This window comes from Pristiophorus japonicus, chromosome 3, assembly GCF_044704955.1.
Source record: "Pristiophorus japonicus isolate sPriJap1 chromosome 3, sPriJap1.hap1, whole genome shotgun sequence".
Lineage (NCBI taxonomy): Eukaryota > Metazoa > Chordata > Chondrichthyes > Pristiophoridae > Pristiophorus > Pristiophorus japonicus.
Window position 1 is genome coordinate 260,314,860 of NC_091979.1, and position 18,570 is coordinate 260,333,429.

General features: G+C 45.1%; 1 protein-coding gene across 2 annotated transcripts in view; it reads right to left on the reverse strand.

Annotated features, from left to right (window-relative positions):
• Positions 1-18,570, reverse strand: part of atrnl1b (attractin-like 1b) — a 1,062,984-nt gene that overhangs the window by 795,367 nt on the left and 249,047 nt on the right. For both annotated transcript variants that reach the window (XM_070876576.1, XM_070876575.1), the window contains exon 16: positions 11,426-11,639. In XM_070876576.1, the coding sequence (XP_070732677.1) occupies positions 11,426-11,639 (214 nt within the window). The remainder of the gene's footprint in view (positions 1-11,425; positions 11,640-18,570) is intronic.

The following is an 18,570-nucleotide window of genomic DNA, read 5'->3' on the forward strand; positions in this document are numbered from 1 at the left end:
CCCTTAGAGGATGAGACTGGGGAATTAATCATGGGAACAGGGAAATGGCAGAGACTTTGAACAAATATTTTGTATTGTCTTCATAGTAGAAGACACTAAATGCATCCCAATAATTTATAATCATGGGGCTATTGAAAGGAGAAAATGTATTAAGCAAACTAATGGGACTAAAGGTGGACAAGTCCTCTGGATCTAATGGCCTGCATCCTAGGGTCTTAAAAGAAGTGGCTGCAGAGATAATGGATGCTTTGGTTGTAATCTACCAAAATTCCCTGGATTCTGGAGAGGTACCAGCGGATTTGAAAACCACAAATGGAATGCCCCAATTTAAGAAAGGAGGGAGACAGAAATTAGGAAACTATAGACCAGTTAGCCTAACATGTGTCATTGGGAAAATGCTGGAGTCCATTATTAAGGAAGTACTAGCAGGGCATTTAGAAAATCATAATACAGTCAAGCAGAGTCAGCATGGTTTTATGAAAGGGAAATCATGTTTGACAAATTTGCTGGAGTTCTTTGAGGATGTGACTAGCAGGATGGATAAAGGGGAACCAGTAGATGTCGTGTATTTTGATTTCCAGAAGGCAATCGATAAGGTGCCACATAAAAGGTTACTGCACAGGATAAGAGCTCACTGGGGTGGGGGTATTATATTAGCATGGATAGAGGATTGGCTAAATAACAAAAAACAGAGAGTTGAGATAAATGGGCCATTTTCTGGTTGTCAACCTGTAACTAGTGGGGTGCCACAGGGATCAGTGCTAGGGCCTCAACTATTTACAATCTATATTAATGACTTGGATAAAGGGACCAAGTGTAATGTAGCCAAGTTTGCTGATGATACAAAGATAGGTAGGTTAGGTGTGAGGAGGACGCAAGGTAGGTTAGGCTAAGTGAGTGGGCAAAATTTGACAGCTGGAGTATAATGTGGGAAAATGTGAGGTTATCCACTTTGGTAGGAAAAATAAAAAAGCAAATTATTATTTAAATGGGGCGAGATTACAAAATGCTGTGGTATAGAGGGATCTGAGAGTCCTTGCACATGAAACACAAAAAGTTAGCATGCAGGTACAGCAAGTAATTAGGAAGGCAAAGTGAAAGTTGGCCTTTATTGCAAGGCGGATGGAGTATAAAAGTAGGGAAGTCCTGCTACAACTGTACAGGGTGTTGGTGAGTCCAAACCTGGAATAGCATGTACAGTTTTGGTCTCCCTTATTTAAGGAGAGATATACTTGCATTGGAGGCAGTTCAGAGAAGGTTCACGAGGCTGATTCCTGAGATGAAGGAGTTGTCTTATGAAGAAAGGTTGAGCAGGTTGGGCCTATACTCATTAGTGTTTAGAAGAATGAGAGGTGATCTGATTGAAACATACGATTCTGCGGAGGCTTGACAGGGTAGATGCAGAGATGTTTCCCCTCGCAGGAGAATCTAGAACTAGGGGGCATAGTTTCAGAATAAGGGATCGCCCATTTAAAAACAGAAATGAGGAGGAATTTCTTCTCTCAAAGGGTTGTAAATCTTTGGAATTCTCGACCTCAGAAAGCTTATTGAATGGCGGAGTAGGCTCAAAGGGCCAAATGGCCTGCGCCTGCTCCTATTTCTTATGTTCTTATGTACACTGCTACACAAAGTAATCACTAATTAAATTCAATGGAAAAATGGACAAAAAATAAACTTGCGTTTTAGATACTATTTTAATGCAAATCTTCTCATTCTTGTTGAATGCATTAAATACTTACATTTTTTCCTTCTTAATTATTAAAATTCTTCCTTTACAAGAGGTAGTCAGTGTATTACTAAATCAGAATAGATTTAGGGAAGGAACGGTACTTTTACCAAGTGAAAAAGCAGAAAACAATTTTTTTTAATGTTTCATGATTCTTGAATTCAAGTGCAAGTCTGCCCTCTAGAGTACAAAATGTAGATTTAAATGTTGGTTCAATACACTATTGGAAGCACAACATTCTTAGGCCGACCTGCAAGGACCATCAGCAGGTCGGGGCCTTCAAAGGAGCAGCGTGAAGCATACCACTTCAAGGCACAGCGCGAGTCGGTTCAGGAGGGCGACTGGATTGGACGTCACCAAGGTCGCTGATTGGAGTTCGGGCAGGTACAGAAGCAGCAAGGTTGGGGCGAAGGAGCAGCGAAGTCGGGGCGAAGGAGCGACGTGATTGGGGCACAGGAAAGGTAAGAGTTCGGGGCCTAGAAAAGGCGAGGGCCCAGGGGCAGCACAGGCCAGCCCACACTGCGATATGTGTGCGTACTAGGTCTGTGCAGCGGAGCTGGTCTCCAGACGTCTTGGTTAATCCTTGCCACTGGACCAAGACCGAGCTCTGTCAAGCTCGTGTGGTGGCTGGTGTGCAACGGCCACCCCACCTTAAAAAAAATCCACGCACAGGCATCTTCCACCCTTCAACATGTAGTTCGGGACCTGGAATATTAGGTCTTTCACAAGAACACAAGAAATAGGAGCAGGAATAGGCCATTTAATCCCTCGAGCCTGCTCCACCATTTAATATCATGGCTGATTTGATCATGGACTCAGTTCCACTTCCCTGTCCGCTCCCCATAACCCTTTATTACAAGAACTCATCCCTTTTTGGAGTGGAAGCAAGTCATCCTCAATACGAGGGACCGCCCATGATGATGATTTCAATTTATCTTTTATACCAAGTACTTGTGAAGAAAACTAAAAACAATTAGTAAGTGGCAAATTGTCAGATCAAATTCTGAAGAAGTTCTAATTTGTCAGTTTTTGATTTGGATAAGGAAATATTAAACTATTACGTAGTAAAAGCAATCATGCAATTTCTTCAAAACTAACCCTAATTCAGTGTTATCATCTTAAATAGCACAAAATTCTACATCAGTTCTATGCTTATAAGACATCGTTAACACATTAAAACACCCCAAGTACTTCACAAAAGCAGGACACTGGAGACCAAAAGAAATGGAAAATCGATTAGGGTGGTAACTAAGGAAGATCAAAGAAGTAGGTTTGGAGGAGCTTTTGAAGAAGGGATACAGCTCGGAAAGCAGAGGCTTATGGAGAATGTTCCAGAATGCCAGGTTGAAAAAGCTGGGGTTCTCTGCAGCTGAAGCTAGAGTGAAGGGAAACAAAAATACTAAGGAGGTCAGAGAATCAAGAGATCAGAGGCCTGAGAGGAATATATGACTGAATGATATTGTAGGGATAAGAAGCAAGTCATCCTCGATTCGAGGGACCGCCTAAGAGAAGTAGTAAGGAGGCTTTTGAGAGATTGTAAATGAGGCAAGAATTTTGAAATAAATGCATTGGGGAATGGGTAAGCCAGTGAGTGTTGAGGTAATCAGACAGTGTGAGATAGGACGTGGGTAATGAGTTTTGGATCAGTTACAATTTGTTAACAGCACAATTCTAGAGGCTAGCAGGGAATGCACTAGAATAAACGAGTCTGGACTTGACAATGGTGTGGACACACACATCAGCAGTAGTGGGACGGAGATGGGTGAGCGGTGGGCTATGTTTTGGAGGTGAAAACAGAGTGATGGCTGCAGAGTGATACAGGTTCCGGGCAAGAGGGCTGGGGGAGTACAGGGTTGGGGAGTAACCAGCCAAGCAGCATCTCAGCTCAGAATCAAACAGGTCATCAAGGTAGATCACTGCCTGTATTTGCTAGAGAGAGAGAGAGAGGGAGTCAGGTGCAGAGCTGAGAGTTTTGGGTGAGAGCCAATAAGGGTGGCTTTGCTCTTGGAGATTAAGTTGAAGGAAATTCTTGCTGAGGACAGATGTAAGAAAAAAAGACAGATGTGGTGACAGAGATATAAAGCAGGGGGTCATCTATATACATCATCATCATCAAAGGCAGTCCCTCGAAATGAGGATGACTTGCTTCCACGCCGAAAAAGGATGAGTTCACAGGTGTTTCAATGAAGGACCTAATATTCCAGATCCCGAACTACAGCTTGAAGGGTGGAAGGTGCCTGTGCGTGTATTTTTTTAATGTGTGGTGGCCGTTGCACACCAGCCACCACACGGGCTTGACAGAGCTAGGTCTTGGTCCAGTGGCAAGGATTAACCAAGACGACTGGAGACCAGCATTGCAGCACGGACCTCGTACGCACACATATTGCAGTGTGGGGGCTGGCCCGTGCTGCCCCTGGGCCCTCGCCTCTTCTGGACCCCGAATCAATTAGGTTAATCGAATCATGGCATAGCTAAACCCATGCCTATGAATAATATTGTCAAGATAGGAGTACCTGGGTGGAAGTGAACGCAAGCTAGGCTGGCGTAATGGATGTCGGCTGCAGAGGAGATATGGTAGAGATTCAGAGAGTGGTCAATTTTGTCAAATGCCAAAGAAGGATCAAGGAGGATGTGAAGGGATAGTGCAATGTGGTTGCAGTCACATAGGATGTCACTGATAACTTTAATGATGGCGGTCTTGGTGCAGCAGACAAAACAGAAGCAGGATTGACAGGATGCAAAGATGGAGTTATGGAAGAAGGGGTTATGGAGTTGGATCGTAAGTTATATATGTAAACTTGTATTTACTCTGTACAGCCACCAGAGGGCTCATCCCTTAGAGTCTCAAGGGATCCCATAATCTCTTGGGACCACAGGTATTAAGGAGGCTTCACAGGTTGCAATAAAAGACTACGGTCACACTTTATTTTGAGCACACAGTGTTCAGTCTCACTCTTTCTCCATACACAACAACTGGTGACGTGATACAGATAGCGAACCCAAAGATGCAGAGAACAGTGGGCACCCTGGAGAAATTCTCAGAGGGAGATGATTGGGAAACTTTTGTGGAGCGACTCGACCAATACTTCGTGGCCAACGAGCTAGATGGGGAAGAGAGCGCTGCCAAACGAAGGGCGATCCTCCTCACCGTCTGTGAGGCACCAACATATGAGCTCATGAAGAATCTGCTCACTCCAGCGAAACCATGGAGAAATCGTCCGACGATTTGTGCACACTGGTCCGAGAGCATTTGAACCCGAAGGAAAGCGTTCTGATGGCGAGATACCGGTTCTACACCTACAAAAGGTCTGAAGGCCAAGAAGTGGTGAGTTATGTCGCCGAGCTAAGACGCCTTGCAAATTTGAAGGACATTTGGAGCACATGCTCAGAGACTTTTTCGTACTTGGCATTGGCCACGAAACCATACTTTGCAAACTTTTGACTGTAGAAACCCCAACCTTGAGTAAGGCCATAGTGATAGCCCAGGCGTTCATTGCCACCAGTGACAATATGAAGCAAATCTCTCAGCACTCAAGTGCTGCTACAAGTACTGTGAACAGAGTGATGTTGTTTTCAAATCGTAACATACAGGGCAGGTCACACATACCTGCAGCTGCACATCCACAGATGTCTCAGAGTCCACCATCAAGGGTGATGAATGCAAGGCCATTAACACCTTGTTGGCGCTGCGGGGGTGATCATAGTTTCCATTCATGTCGATTCAAAGGGTACGTTTGTAAGGGCTATGGAACAATGGGACACCTCCGAGTGTGCAGGCAAGCTGCAAAGTCTGTTAAATCTGCAAAACCATGTTGCAGAGGAGGACAGATCCACGGAGGATCACGACAAACCAGAGCCTCAGATCGAGGAGGCAGAGGTACATGGGGTGCACACATTCACCACAAATTGTCCCCTGATAATGCTGAATGTTGAACTAAATGGACTCCCGGTGTCAATGGAACTGGACACGGGCGCGAGCCAGTCCATCATGGACAAAAAGACTTTCTAAAGATTGTGATGCAACAAGGCCTCAAGGTCTTAACTCCAGTTCGCACGAAACAATGAACTTACAGAAAAGAACTGATTTCTGTCATTGGCAGTGCTACTGTAAAGGTCTCCTACAATGGAGCGGTGCACAAGCTACCACTCTGAGTAATAACGGGCGATGGTCCCACGTTGCTCGACAGGAGCTGGCTGGGAAAGAAACGCTGGAACTGGGACGACGTTCGAGCGTTATCGCCCGCTGACGACACTTCATGTGCCCAGGTCCGAAACAAACTTCCTTCGCTGTTCGAACCAGGCATCGGGAAATTCCAAGGAGCAAAAGTGCAGATCCACCTAATTCCGGGGGCGCGACCCATCCATCACAAGGCAAGAGCAGTACCGTACATGATGAAAGAAAAGGTACAGATCGAGCTAGACCGGCTAGACCGAGCTAATTTCCCTGATCGAGTTCAACGAGTGGGCCAGTCCTATCGTCCCAGTCCTCAAGGGAGACGACACCGTCAGAATCTGTGGCGGTTACAAAGTAACTATCAATCGTTTCTCCCTGCAGGACCAATACCCACTACCAAAGGCCGACGACTTCTTTGCAACGCTGGCGGGGGGAAAGACGATCACGAAGCTGGATCTGACTTCAGCCTAGATGATGCAGGAACTGGAGGAATCATCGAAGGCCCTCAACACGCACAAAGGTCTTTTGTTTATAACAGATACCCGTTTGGAATCCAATCGGTGGCGGTGATATTCCAGAGAAACATGGAAAGTTTACTTAAGTCGGTCCCGCACACGGTGGTCTTACAGGACGACATCTTGGTCACAGGTCGGAACCCAGTCGAGCATCTGCAGAACCTGGAGGAGGTTCTTAGTCGACTCAACCATGTGGGGCTCAGGTTAAAACGCTCAAAGTGCATTTTCCTGGTACCTGAAGTGGAGTTCCTGCGAAGGAGGATTGCGGCGGACAGCATCAGGCCCACCAACGCGAAGACGGAGGCAATCGAGAATGCACTGAGGCCACAGAATGTGACGGAGCTGCGGTCGTTTCTGGGACTCCTGAAATACTTTGGTAACTTCTTACCGGGTCTCAGCACACTGTTAGAACCACTGCATGTCTTACTACGAAAAGGGGACGAATGGGTTTGGGGTAAAAGCCAAGAAAATGCCTTTGTAAAAGCGAGAAAATTGTTATGCTCAAACAAATTGCTTGTATTGTATGATCCATGTAAGCGTTTGGTACTAGCATGTGATCCATCGTCACATGTGTATTGCAACAAGTTAATGATTTCAGGAAACTGCAACTGGTTGCTTATGCATCCAGGAGTCTGTCTAAGGCTGAGAGAGCCTATAGCATGATTGAGAAAGAAGCATTAGCGTGCGGGTAAAAAAAAAATGCTTCAATACCTGTTTGGGCTAAAATTCGAATTGGAAACGGACCATAAGCCACTTATATCCCTGTTCTCCGCGAGTAAAGGGATAAATACCAACGCATCGGCCCGCATCCAGAGATGGGCGCTCACATTGTCTGCATACAACTATGCCATCCGCAATAGGCCAGGCACAGAAAACTGCGCCGATGCTCTGAGTAGGCTGCCACTGCCCACCACGGGGGTGGAAATGGCGCAGCCCGCAGATCTAGCCATGGTTATATGGAAGCATTTGAGAGTGAGCAATCACCCGTCACTGCCCAGCAGATCAAAACCTGGACAAGCCAGGACCCCTTATTATCTCTTGTCAAAAGCTGTGTGCTTCACGGGAGCTGGTCCAGTGTCCCAGTGGAAATGCAGGAAGAGATAAAGCCATTCCAGCGGCGCAAAAATGAAATGTCTATACAGGCAGACGGCCTTCTGTGGGACAATCAAGTAGTGGTCCCCAAGAGGGGCAGAGACACCTTCATCAATGACCTCCACAGTACTCATCCAGGCATCGTAATGATGAAAGCGATAGCCAGATCCCATGAGTGGTGGCCCGGTATCGATGCAGACTGAGAGTCCTGCGTTCACAGATGTAATACATGCTCGCAGTTAAGCAATGTACCCAGGGAGGCGCCGCTAAGTTTATGGTCTTGGCCCTCCAAACCGTGGTCTGGGGTACACGTCGACTATGCAGGCCCGTTCTTGGGCAAAATGTTCCTTGTGGTTGTAGACACGTACTCCAAGTGGATTGAATGTGAGATAATGTCGGCAAGCACGTCCGCTGCCACTGCTGAAAGTCTGCGGACCATGTTTGCCATTCACGGCTTACCCGATGTCCTGGTGAGTGACAACGGGCCATGTTTTACCAGTGCTGAGTTCAAAGAATTCATGACCCGTAATGGGATCAAACATGTCACAACTGCCCCATTTAAACCAGCGTTCAATGGTCAGGCAGAGAGAGCAGTGCAAACCATCAAGCAAGGCTTGAAGAGGGTAACTGAAGACTCACCTATCCCGAGTCCTGCTTAGCTACCGCACGAGACCCCCCCACTGACTCACTGGGATCCCACCTGCTGAACTCATGAAAAGAGCACTTAAGACAAGGCTCTCGTTAATTTACCCTGATCTACATGAACAGGTAGAGAACAGGCGGCTTCAACAAAGTGCATACCATGATACCGTAAATGTCACGCGAGATTGAAATCAATGATCCTGTATTTGTATTAAATTATGGACAAGGTCCCAAATGACTTCCCGGCACTGTCGTGGTCAAAGAGAGGAGCAGGGTGTGCGGGTCAAACATTTAAGTGGACTCATTCACCGGAAACACTTGGACCAAATCAAACTCAGATTCACAGACTATCTGGAGGAACCCAACTTGGACCCTACCTTTTTTGATCCCCCAACATACACACCAGTGGCAACGAGCACCACGGTTGACCACAAAGCAGAACCCATCATCCATAGCAGCCCAGCAGGGCCCAACACACCAGGCAGCCCAGCAAGGCCAGATGCACAACAGCCCAGCGAGGGCCCAACAAATGATTCAACACCACCAGCTTTCACACCGAGACGATCAACCAGGGCAAGAAGGGCCCCAGATCGACTCACATTGTAAACAGTTACACTATTGATTTTGGGCCGGGGGGGGGGGGGGCGGGGGGTGTTGTTATATATGTAAACTTGTATTTACTCTGTACCGCCACCAGAGGGCTCATACCCTGGAGTCCCAAGGGATCCAATAATCCCTTGGGAGCACAGGTATTTAAGGACGCTTCACAGGTTGGAGAGGCACTCTGGAGACCTGCAATAAAAGACTACGGTCACACTTTACTTTGAGCTCACAATCTTCAGTCTGACTCCTTCTCCATACACAACAGTAACAACACAATAGAGGGCTTTAGGAAGAGAGGGTAAGTTGAAGATGGAACAGAGGAAAAAAGTTAAACTTTGTGAAGAGAGGGAGTCACTGAGGATGGGAGTGTGCATTGGGCTGAGTAGGTATAGTTATGTGAGATGGAGTTGTGTCAGGAGGCAGGTAAGGGCACAAGGGATGGATCTCAAGACGGTCAACTTCATGAGGGCCTGGTGTGGGTGTGGGTGTGGGTGTGGGGGTGAAAGGGAGAAGCTGTAGAATGCCAAGAGGTCAGGGCAAGGATGTGGGGGGAGGTGGTTGAGGCTAGCAAGCAGATAGCCTTGATCTCTGAAACTATGAAATCCACGAGTTCCTCAGAATTGGTGTTTAAAGAGAAGATGGGATGGCACAGGAATGGGACCCGAGACAGTTTATAAATTTCTGATATTTCATGATGCTTCTTTGATTTTGTTCCGTGCTTTAAAACTGCTAGCCAAGAATAGAGTAGCAGCACAATATTTTGTATGTATTTTTTCCCCTTTTACATCTTCAAGTTCTGCTCTAGTGATATCCGAAACAAGCAATTTCTGGCCAATACATAAGTAGATTAACTGGTCTAATGCTCATTTGTGTGGGGCAATGCAGATGCAGCATGACTGCTGCATTTGCCACTTGATGGGCCCAAACCCCTTTTTCTGGCGCACTTGCTCGAGGTGCGCTGACTTTCTGCTCCTAAAATGGCACCGAAAATGTAGCTCCTTATTCTCCCCGTTCCGTGGAACGTCCTCGGGCTTGGCATGGCCCGGCAATCACAGTGGGGGGGGGGGGGGGGGGGGCGGAGCTACAGCCCTGCGCCGAAAACAGTGCCGGCAGCTGTGCGCACGCGCAGTAGCTCCTTGCCCTCCCAGCGCGTCCCGCTGCTTGTCGCCCCTGTCCCTGGCTGAAGGGACAACCTGATGTTCGTTGCCCCTATCCCGGGCCGAGTGGCCTGCCACACAGGCCGGCCGCTGCCTCAACCATGCTCCACGATCGGACATCCTGAGGCATCCAATCATCCCCTGACCTCCAATTCCACCCACGAGACCTCTGGGCCTCCCCTCTGGCCTGCAATCGCCTTCCCGGCCTCCCCCCTCCAGTCCCGATGCTCCTCTGGCTCCTGAGTCCCAACCCCTGCTCCTCCCTCCAGATGCTCCTCTGGCCCCCAAGTCCCAAGTCCCAACCACCCCTCCCCTGATGCTCCTTCAGCCCCGATGCTTCTCCAGCTCCCGAGTCCCGACCTCCACCCCTGCTGGAAAAGTGTTCACATTTGGGGATGTTGGACGAGGAAAAAATTGGCTGTGAAACCTTCCTCAGTAAAATAGCTCCCTAAACCTAACTACCTAAATTCACACGTGATGATTTTAAAAAATTCAAGACTCAAACTACTCTGAGGGCTACAAGAAACAGGTTGGTGCGGGGAGACTTTTGATCGGGGCGGGGGGAGGGGAGGAAGAGTTTTGATTGGGCAGGGGGGAAAAGAGGAGAGTTTCTTTAAATGATTTAGGAAAAGAACAAGCTGCTCGAATTTGAAGAGTTGTCCCTAGACTGTCTGCTGATAAGAGCAGTAAGAAAGGCAGTCAGCACCATCCAAATTTAATTTCTGATATAAATGATATTAAAAAGTGCATATTTTATGAAGCTTTCTATCGTGGAATGTGTAAATTATGTAAAAGATACAGTACAAGATCTGTATTAGTTGTTGTGAAGGTGTTTAGTGCTTTGCAAGGTCCTCTCACTTCCCTCACCACCCCTCCTCTATCTCTGGCTACTTGCGCTGATTTCTTAGCTCACCACAAGGTTTTTCTGTGCGGACACAAGTGGTCACATACGCTGGCCTAAGTTCGTTTGGAGTAACTTTTAGCTGTCTAAACTTGCTTAAATGGCCAAAACAGGCGCAAGTAGCTGGTAACGCCACCTTTTGAAAAAAAAACTAAAAAAAACTAACTAACTTACACTGGAGCAAATTAAATGGGCAGAATTGCGATTTTTAAGATACTCAAAAAAAATCTAATTGTTCCAAAAAATAACAGAGCAACTCCTGGGCAAACTTGGGCCCATTTATACGGTATAGAAAATTCAGTGTATAAATCATTTAGATACAATTCATCACAAACACAACACAAGTACAAGTATGAATAATCTAGGAGGAAGATTTTCATTGTTATTAATAGCAAAGTCACATATAGGTTCTTTATGCAGTCGTTTATAACTTTGCCATCAATAGCAAACTGTAGAAATCTTGCCCCTTATGGTTTCACAGCCTGAAAGAAATGGCACATGTATCGGGTACCCCATTTACTGTTTATTTTTCTAGCGTCGCTTGAAAACTTACGTTAACAATATAAAAATAACTTAACTGTGAACATTTGTGTATTGAGGTAAATAAAAACTTACCAACTGGTTTTTCACAGACCAGGCCATCTGCCATTTCAGTGCAAGCATAAGCCTTCAATCCAGCAACTTCAGCTCTTACTAGGTACGCACAGAAGCCAGAGTCGTTGGGTTCACCAGGAAGCCACTGCAGAGTAGTGTTTGTAAAAGGTGACATATCTTCCCAGCCCCAGTAGGAGATGTTGATCTTGCGCAATCCAACCCAAGGTGATATTTTCTATCATAATGAAGGCAAAAGAGAAGGAACAATTAGCCCTTTGGCTGCACAAGTGTCATTTTCTCTTGTTTGAAATCAATACTGGTCTGATCGTGCTTAGTTTCATTGATTTTTTTAATAAACTGCAACTTGCTGGAAAATATTCTGAATGCATTCCAGTTACCAGTTTCTTTCTTGTATTCCACTGGGAAATAGACATTAATACCAACTACAATTTACAGTAAAAAGCAGGCTATTTCCATTGCGTACCATTATGCATGGCAGAAAACTCCATCAAAAAAGAAGCTGCTGTAATTTTCTTGGATTTCAGTAACATTGATAAACATGTTTGGCCTTTTGCAATCTGTTAAAACTATTGTATCAAATAAAGCTGCTCAGATGCTAAATTAAATACATCATCCCCAATCCTTAACAAAGGCTTAATACATCATTCATTCTTTCAACAAGATACACATGCATAATGTTTGAATATTCTTCCACAGAAATTATCTACCAAGTTGAATATCAAATACTTCAAATATACAAAAAGCAAAATAAGCTCTTATATAATACGTAATGCTCAGTTGGTTATGATTTGAATGTTCTTCAAAATCTTAAATAGTACAACTAAAAGTAGTGCATGTTAGAGGTGGGGAAGCAACATGCCACAATAGCAAAAAGCTCACTGTTCACCTTCGAACCCAAGTTAGAATCCAGCCCAGGCTAATGTGATAAAAGTCTCATCTCTCTGCTGGGTGAATGATCAAAAGAATTCCTAGGGGCAAAGCTTCAAAATACACAACTGCTCACTGCTGACATTAAATTCACAATTTCAGAGAGGCTTATGTGAAAAATGGAAAGTTTTCACGTTAGTTTAGTAATGAAAGCTCTCGAGGTTATTGTCACTTTTACACTTACTTGTCCAGCACAAGTCAGATACTTCTAATTAAGGAGCACCCATTTCCTTCAAGACTCAGATAGGCAAGTAGGCACTGCGGAATTGCAGAAAGCAAAACAGAGCAGAGTCTGTAGTGTGAAAACTTGACATCTAATATATGGCACAAGGCTTGAGGGGGTGATGGACTTGTACAGCTTGGCAGTTACGAAACAACTTCAAGGCACATCATGAATGTGATGATACACACAGGGACCGGAATCTTCCCAGCCCTGCGAGTGCAAGTTTGGAGGCAGGCCCGCTGTCAAAATGGTCCTGATTGACAGCGGGTCAGGATTCTGCTCCAAACCTGCCTCCATGTGAGTTTACATAAGAACATAAAAAATAGGAACAGGAGTAGGCCATAAAGCCCCTCGAGCCTGCTCCGCCATTCAATATCATGACTGATCTGATCATGGACTCAGCGCCACTTCCCCGCCCGCTCCCCATAATCCCTTATCCCCTTATCATTTAAGAAACTGAATAAATTTAAGACAGAAATAGTCAATGTCCCAGCTTCCACAGCTCTCTGAGGCAGCGAATTCCGCAGATTTACAACCCTCAGAAGAAATTTCTCCTCATCTCAGTTTTAAATGGGCGACCCCTTATTCTAAGATCATGCCCTCTAATTCTAGTCTCCCCCATCCTCTCTGCATCCACCTCGTCAAGTCCCCTCATAATCTTATACGTTCTGACCTGTCAGTACAGCTTGCAGATCGCATTCAGCAGGACAGGTAATTAAGATCGTTAAAAGATAAGTTGAATGATAGTCAAGCAGCTTAAAAGCAGGCACTTAAAATTTTACCAACCTTTTGACGCGTTTGCCGTCCCTCAAAGAACATGCCAGCTAAGTTCTCAGTGACTCTCCATCACTTTGGGTAGTTGACAGCTACAGAAGTGGTATAAAAGCTACCATTTAACAGCTTGCCAATGTCAGAAGCTGAAGCTGTAGCTTCAAGTTTTGGAAGAGACTTTTGACCTGTATGCAGTTTGGCAGTGTTTGCAGTGAACTCTCTATTCACTGTCACCTCCTTGGAGCAACCTCTCTCACCATTGACAGATCGCTTCTGTCATCTCAAACTCACCTGCCATCTATTCCAGCAGCATCAGTGCCTTTGAAAATATCTCATCTTGGTCCTCAGAATCCCACCACAATCAGCCCCAACATCACTAAACGCAGCATCACCAATAGCTACACCAACCTTCTCCGCAATCAACTGATGCTGCACAGGACACAGGGCATCAGCAGCCAACCACACTGCTGCCCAGGAAGCCAGGGATGGCCTCACCATGACCAGACTTACTTCACTTGACGTTGTACACCCTGGCTGTCACATGATGCGCCAGGTTGGCACCACCCCACACCAGCTCCATAAAGCATTCCTGCAATGTCCAAGCCATTCCTTTCACACTCATCACCAATATGGGGAGGGGGTACCTTTATGTCTCACGATTCACTACAACTCACTAAGCCACTTCTAAATCTGTCCAAGAACACAAAGCGCTGAAAATAAAGATTTCAAAGTTTGATAACACAGCAACATAAACTTTACATAAACATTGGCTAAAGGACCCAAGTGCCTACCCTTGTGTGTTGTTAGTTGGTATGATTGGACAAGGATTCGGGCGAGTGTGAGGGGTGGCAAGTGAAATGGGGAACTGATGAGAGAGAGAGAGAGAGAGAGAGAGAGAGAGAGAGAGAGATGGGTGGAGGTGCAAGATAAGTTGGTGTGAGTAAGGGTATGCAGGAGTAGAGTAGGGAAGGCAGAGTGATGGGGATGTGATGAGCAGCACAGCAGGATGAGGTTGAGTGTGGCTTTGCAGTAACATTTCATGATCTATTGAGATCATTGAAGGGATTGCACCACTGCAGCCAGGTCCTCCTGGCTACATCTCTGCTTGCGCCCTCCTGTGCAATGTGCAACCAGGCTGCGTTGGTGCCCTGGGAAGTCCCTTCCGCCCACAGGAAGGGAAGACGATCTCCATACATACTGTGACTCCCTCCATAAGCATCTGGTGGGCGTTGTGGGAGAGCCTGGGTGCAGCCGTGCACCTCTGTGCAGTGTGCTTGTGCTGGAAGCACCTCAATGCTGCAGAACACAGACAGCACAACTGTCAAAAGCAATGTGTGCATGGTCCCTTTAAGGAAACCGCCTGATGATGCATCATCAAATGAAGTCATCAGACTGGCTTCCTCTTAATTGGCTGGGAATCCCGCAGGGCGGGCTTAATAAGCCCAATCATGGGACGATTCAGGACAGAGGGTAGGCTCGAGTCGGGACCGGGCTTCCCACACGCCACCAACCCCAGCCGCATCGATCCCACCGCGTGTGGCGAAATTGCGGCCAGGGACGTTGAACTGGCTCTTGCTGTTAGAATGGAGCTCAGACAAAATCTCTCATTCCTTCCTTGATTGTCCAGCTTGTGTGCGTTCTTGAAGAAGGAGTGTAGTTAAATATGATGTAAACTTAAGACAAATATTATAGTGTAACAACAGCATTAGTGACATTGTTTGGCCAGAGTACTGGCAGTTTTATTCTATATCTAGCTGCAATATATCTTTCTTGGATGAATGCAATGCTGGACGTGGGAGCAAAATGGAAGAAGTGTTTCATTATGGACACTAATGAAAGGAGGAAGGGTCACCAGGACGCAGCAGCAGAGAGGAGGGACAAGATGCATAAAAAACTAGGAGACACAAATATCAACATAACAAAGAATAGTGCAGAATGAGCAGGATGAGATGGATGAAAAAAATAATGCAGACTAGTATGACATTGGAATGCATGTGCATTAATGCAAGGAGTATTACAAATAAGATTGGTGAGCTCCAAGCACACGTTGTCAGATAGGATTATGATATAGTTGCTATGAATGGAGACCTGGCTTAAACATGGGCAGGAATGGCAACTAAACATTCTTGGCTACAACATATTCAGCAGGTGGGTGGGAGGGAGGGGTGGTGGTATTGATCAATTTCTACAGAGGGATGATATACTGGAGGGTTCAAAGACGGAATCGATTTGGTTAGAGTTAAGGAACAGAAAAGGAGCTGTTACATTGCTGAGTGTTTAATATGGATCCCCAAAAAATGAGAAGATAAAGGAGAAAATCTGTAGGCAAAGCAGTAAAAGTAGGGGACTTCAATTACCCTAATATACATAGAGGAAAAAAAAGAGTAAAGAGCAAGGAGGGTGACGAATTCCTAAAATGTGTGTACAGGAGAATTTTCTTAATTAGTATGTTTCTAGCCCAAGGACTGAAGCAGTGCTGGATCTAGCTCTAGGGCAACATAGTGGGTAACACGTAAGGGAATGCAACAATCTTTTATAAGCATATAAATGTAAAAGGATAGTTAGAGGAATATTGAGGCCAATTAGGGTCAAAAAAGGAAATCCTCTTGTCTCCATGACTGAGGTACTGAATGAGTACTTTGCATTTGCCTTCACAAAAGGAGAGGATTAAGTTAATGTCGCAGTGATGGGGGGAGGGAGAAGAGTAGAGATATTGGATGGGATAAAAATAGATAGAAAGCAGGTACTAAATAGGTTGGCATCACTCAACGTTAACAAGCTACCTGGTCCAGATGGATGCATCCTAGATTGCGGAGAGAAGCTAGGCTGAAGAGAGAAGAAGCTCTGACCACAATCTTTCAATCCTCCTTGGATATGGGAGTGGTACCAGAGGACTGGAGAATTGCAAATGCTACAACCCCTGTTCATAAGAGAGGGGGGAATAAATCTGGTAGCTACAGGCCAATCAGTCTAACATCAGTTGTGGGGAAATTACTCGAGACCATTGTCGAGGATAAAATTAATTCTCACTTAGAGAAGTATGGGCTAATAAGGGACAGCTAGCACCGTTTTTAAAAAGGAAAATCATGTCTGACTAACCTGATTGAGTAACAGAGGACTGATGAAGGTAGTGCAGTAGGTGGACGTTTAATAGGCATTTTATAACAGACTTTTTCAGAAAATTGAAGCACAAGGTATTAAAGGGATGATGTAACTTGGATACATAATTTGTTTCGGGATAGGAAGCAGAGAGTACTGGTGAATGGATGTTTTCCTGACTGGAGAAAAATAAGCAGTGGGGTCCCCCATTGAGTTGGTATTAGGACCAATGCTTTTCTTATTATGTATAAATGATCTGGACTTGGGTATACGGAGTATAATTTTGAAGTTTGCAGATGATATAAAACTTGGCAATGTAATAACTAGTGAACAGGATGGTAGCAGACTTAGGGGGACATGGACAGAATGGTGAAATGGGCAGACACATGGCAGATGCAATTTAATGTGGATGTGTGGATGCACTTTGGGAGAAACTTCATGGAGAGGCAGTATAATCTAAATGGCACTATTTTGAAAGAGGGTGCAAGAGCAGAAGGACCTAGCGCGGTGCATATTCACAAATCTTTGAAGGTAGAGGGGAAAGTTGATAAAGCAGTTAAGAAAGCGTATGGGATTCTCAGCTTTGTAAATAGGGGCATTGAATACATAAACAAAGATGTCATGCTAAACCTTTACAAATTTCTGGTTCGGCCTCAGCTGGAGTATTGTGTACAATTCTGGGCACCACACTTCAGGAAGGATGTCAAGGCCTTGGAGAGGGTACAGACGAGGTTTACCAGGATGATACCAGGGATGAGGGACTCCAGTAATGTGGAGAGATTGAAAGCTGGGATTCTTCTCCTTAGACCAGATAAAATTAAGGGGAGACCTATCAGAAGTCTTCAAAATTATTAGGAGTTCTCATGGAGCAAGTAGGGAGATATTGTTTCCTCTGGTAACCAGAGGTTATATATTTAAAATAATTGACAGAAGAACTATAGGGGAAGTGAGGGGAAAATTCTTCATCGAGGATTGTTAAGATCTGGCACTACCCGATAAGATGGTGGAATCAGACTCCATAGAAACTTCCAAAAGGCAAGTGGACATGTCCTTGAAGAGGACTCATTTGCAGGGTTGTGGGACTAAATTGGACAGCTCTTTCAAATAGTCTGCACAGGCACAACGGCCCAAATGGCCTCGTTCTGTGCTGTAAAATTCTATGATTCTACTAACATCCCTCATTGTTATAAGCACAGCTAGTCCCAAAGATAGGGAGGAAGGGAGCAAACAGTTCTTTTAAGTTTACAGTTAAATTTCATAAATGTCAGACACTACACCACTTGCTTACAATGTAATCACATTCAGGTAGCTCTCAAAATAATAAACTCATGCATGAAAAAAAATCTCAGTGTTCGATATTAAATAACTGTTACAACTTTGCTCTAAATCCAGAGACTGAACGGAAAGTAAAGTCTTAAAATATAATCTTAGTAAATCCCTTCTCCCAGTTTTCTGTCACAAATCTTTTTTTTTAATTCCTCTGTTACATAGGCCAAGCAAGATTGAACCTGATACCATTTGTTTCATACAAAGCTACCGACTGCTCACTTCCCAAAATCACAAGCAACAATGCACAAAAGACAGCTTTATTTAAGCAGACATTTGAAAGCACACATTGGGCCCAAGTTTCCACATGACTTGCGCCTGATTTTTAGGAGCAACTGGTGGAGAACGGACTATCTTAGAAATCGCAATTCTCCACATTTTTTTTTCTGCAGTTCTACTTTGGAACAGAATTTTTTCTTCAAAAGGGGCGTGTCAGGCCACTGACGCCTGATTTCAAAGTTTCCACAGTGAAAATGTACTCCAAACTAAGTTAGAATGGAGCAAGTGAAGATTTTTGTAGAACTGAAAAAACCTGTTCTACACATTAAAAAAATCAGGCGCAGGTTACAAATTAGGTGTCCAGAACGAGGTGGGGGGGGAGGGAAGTCATTAAATTCTACAATAAATCCTTATTTATATTTCTACAAATAAATCCAACCTGAATAAACATTTATAAGCAAAGAAAAGATTAAATAAACCATCTTCCTACCTGTGTGAAAGTGCTTCAGGCACGGAGAATGCTGCAGTCAGCCTGAGGCGCCCGTTCTTCCCGCGGGGGTGGGGGGGGAGGAGGCGCACG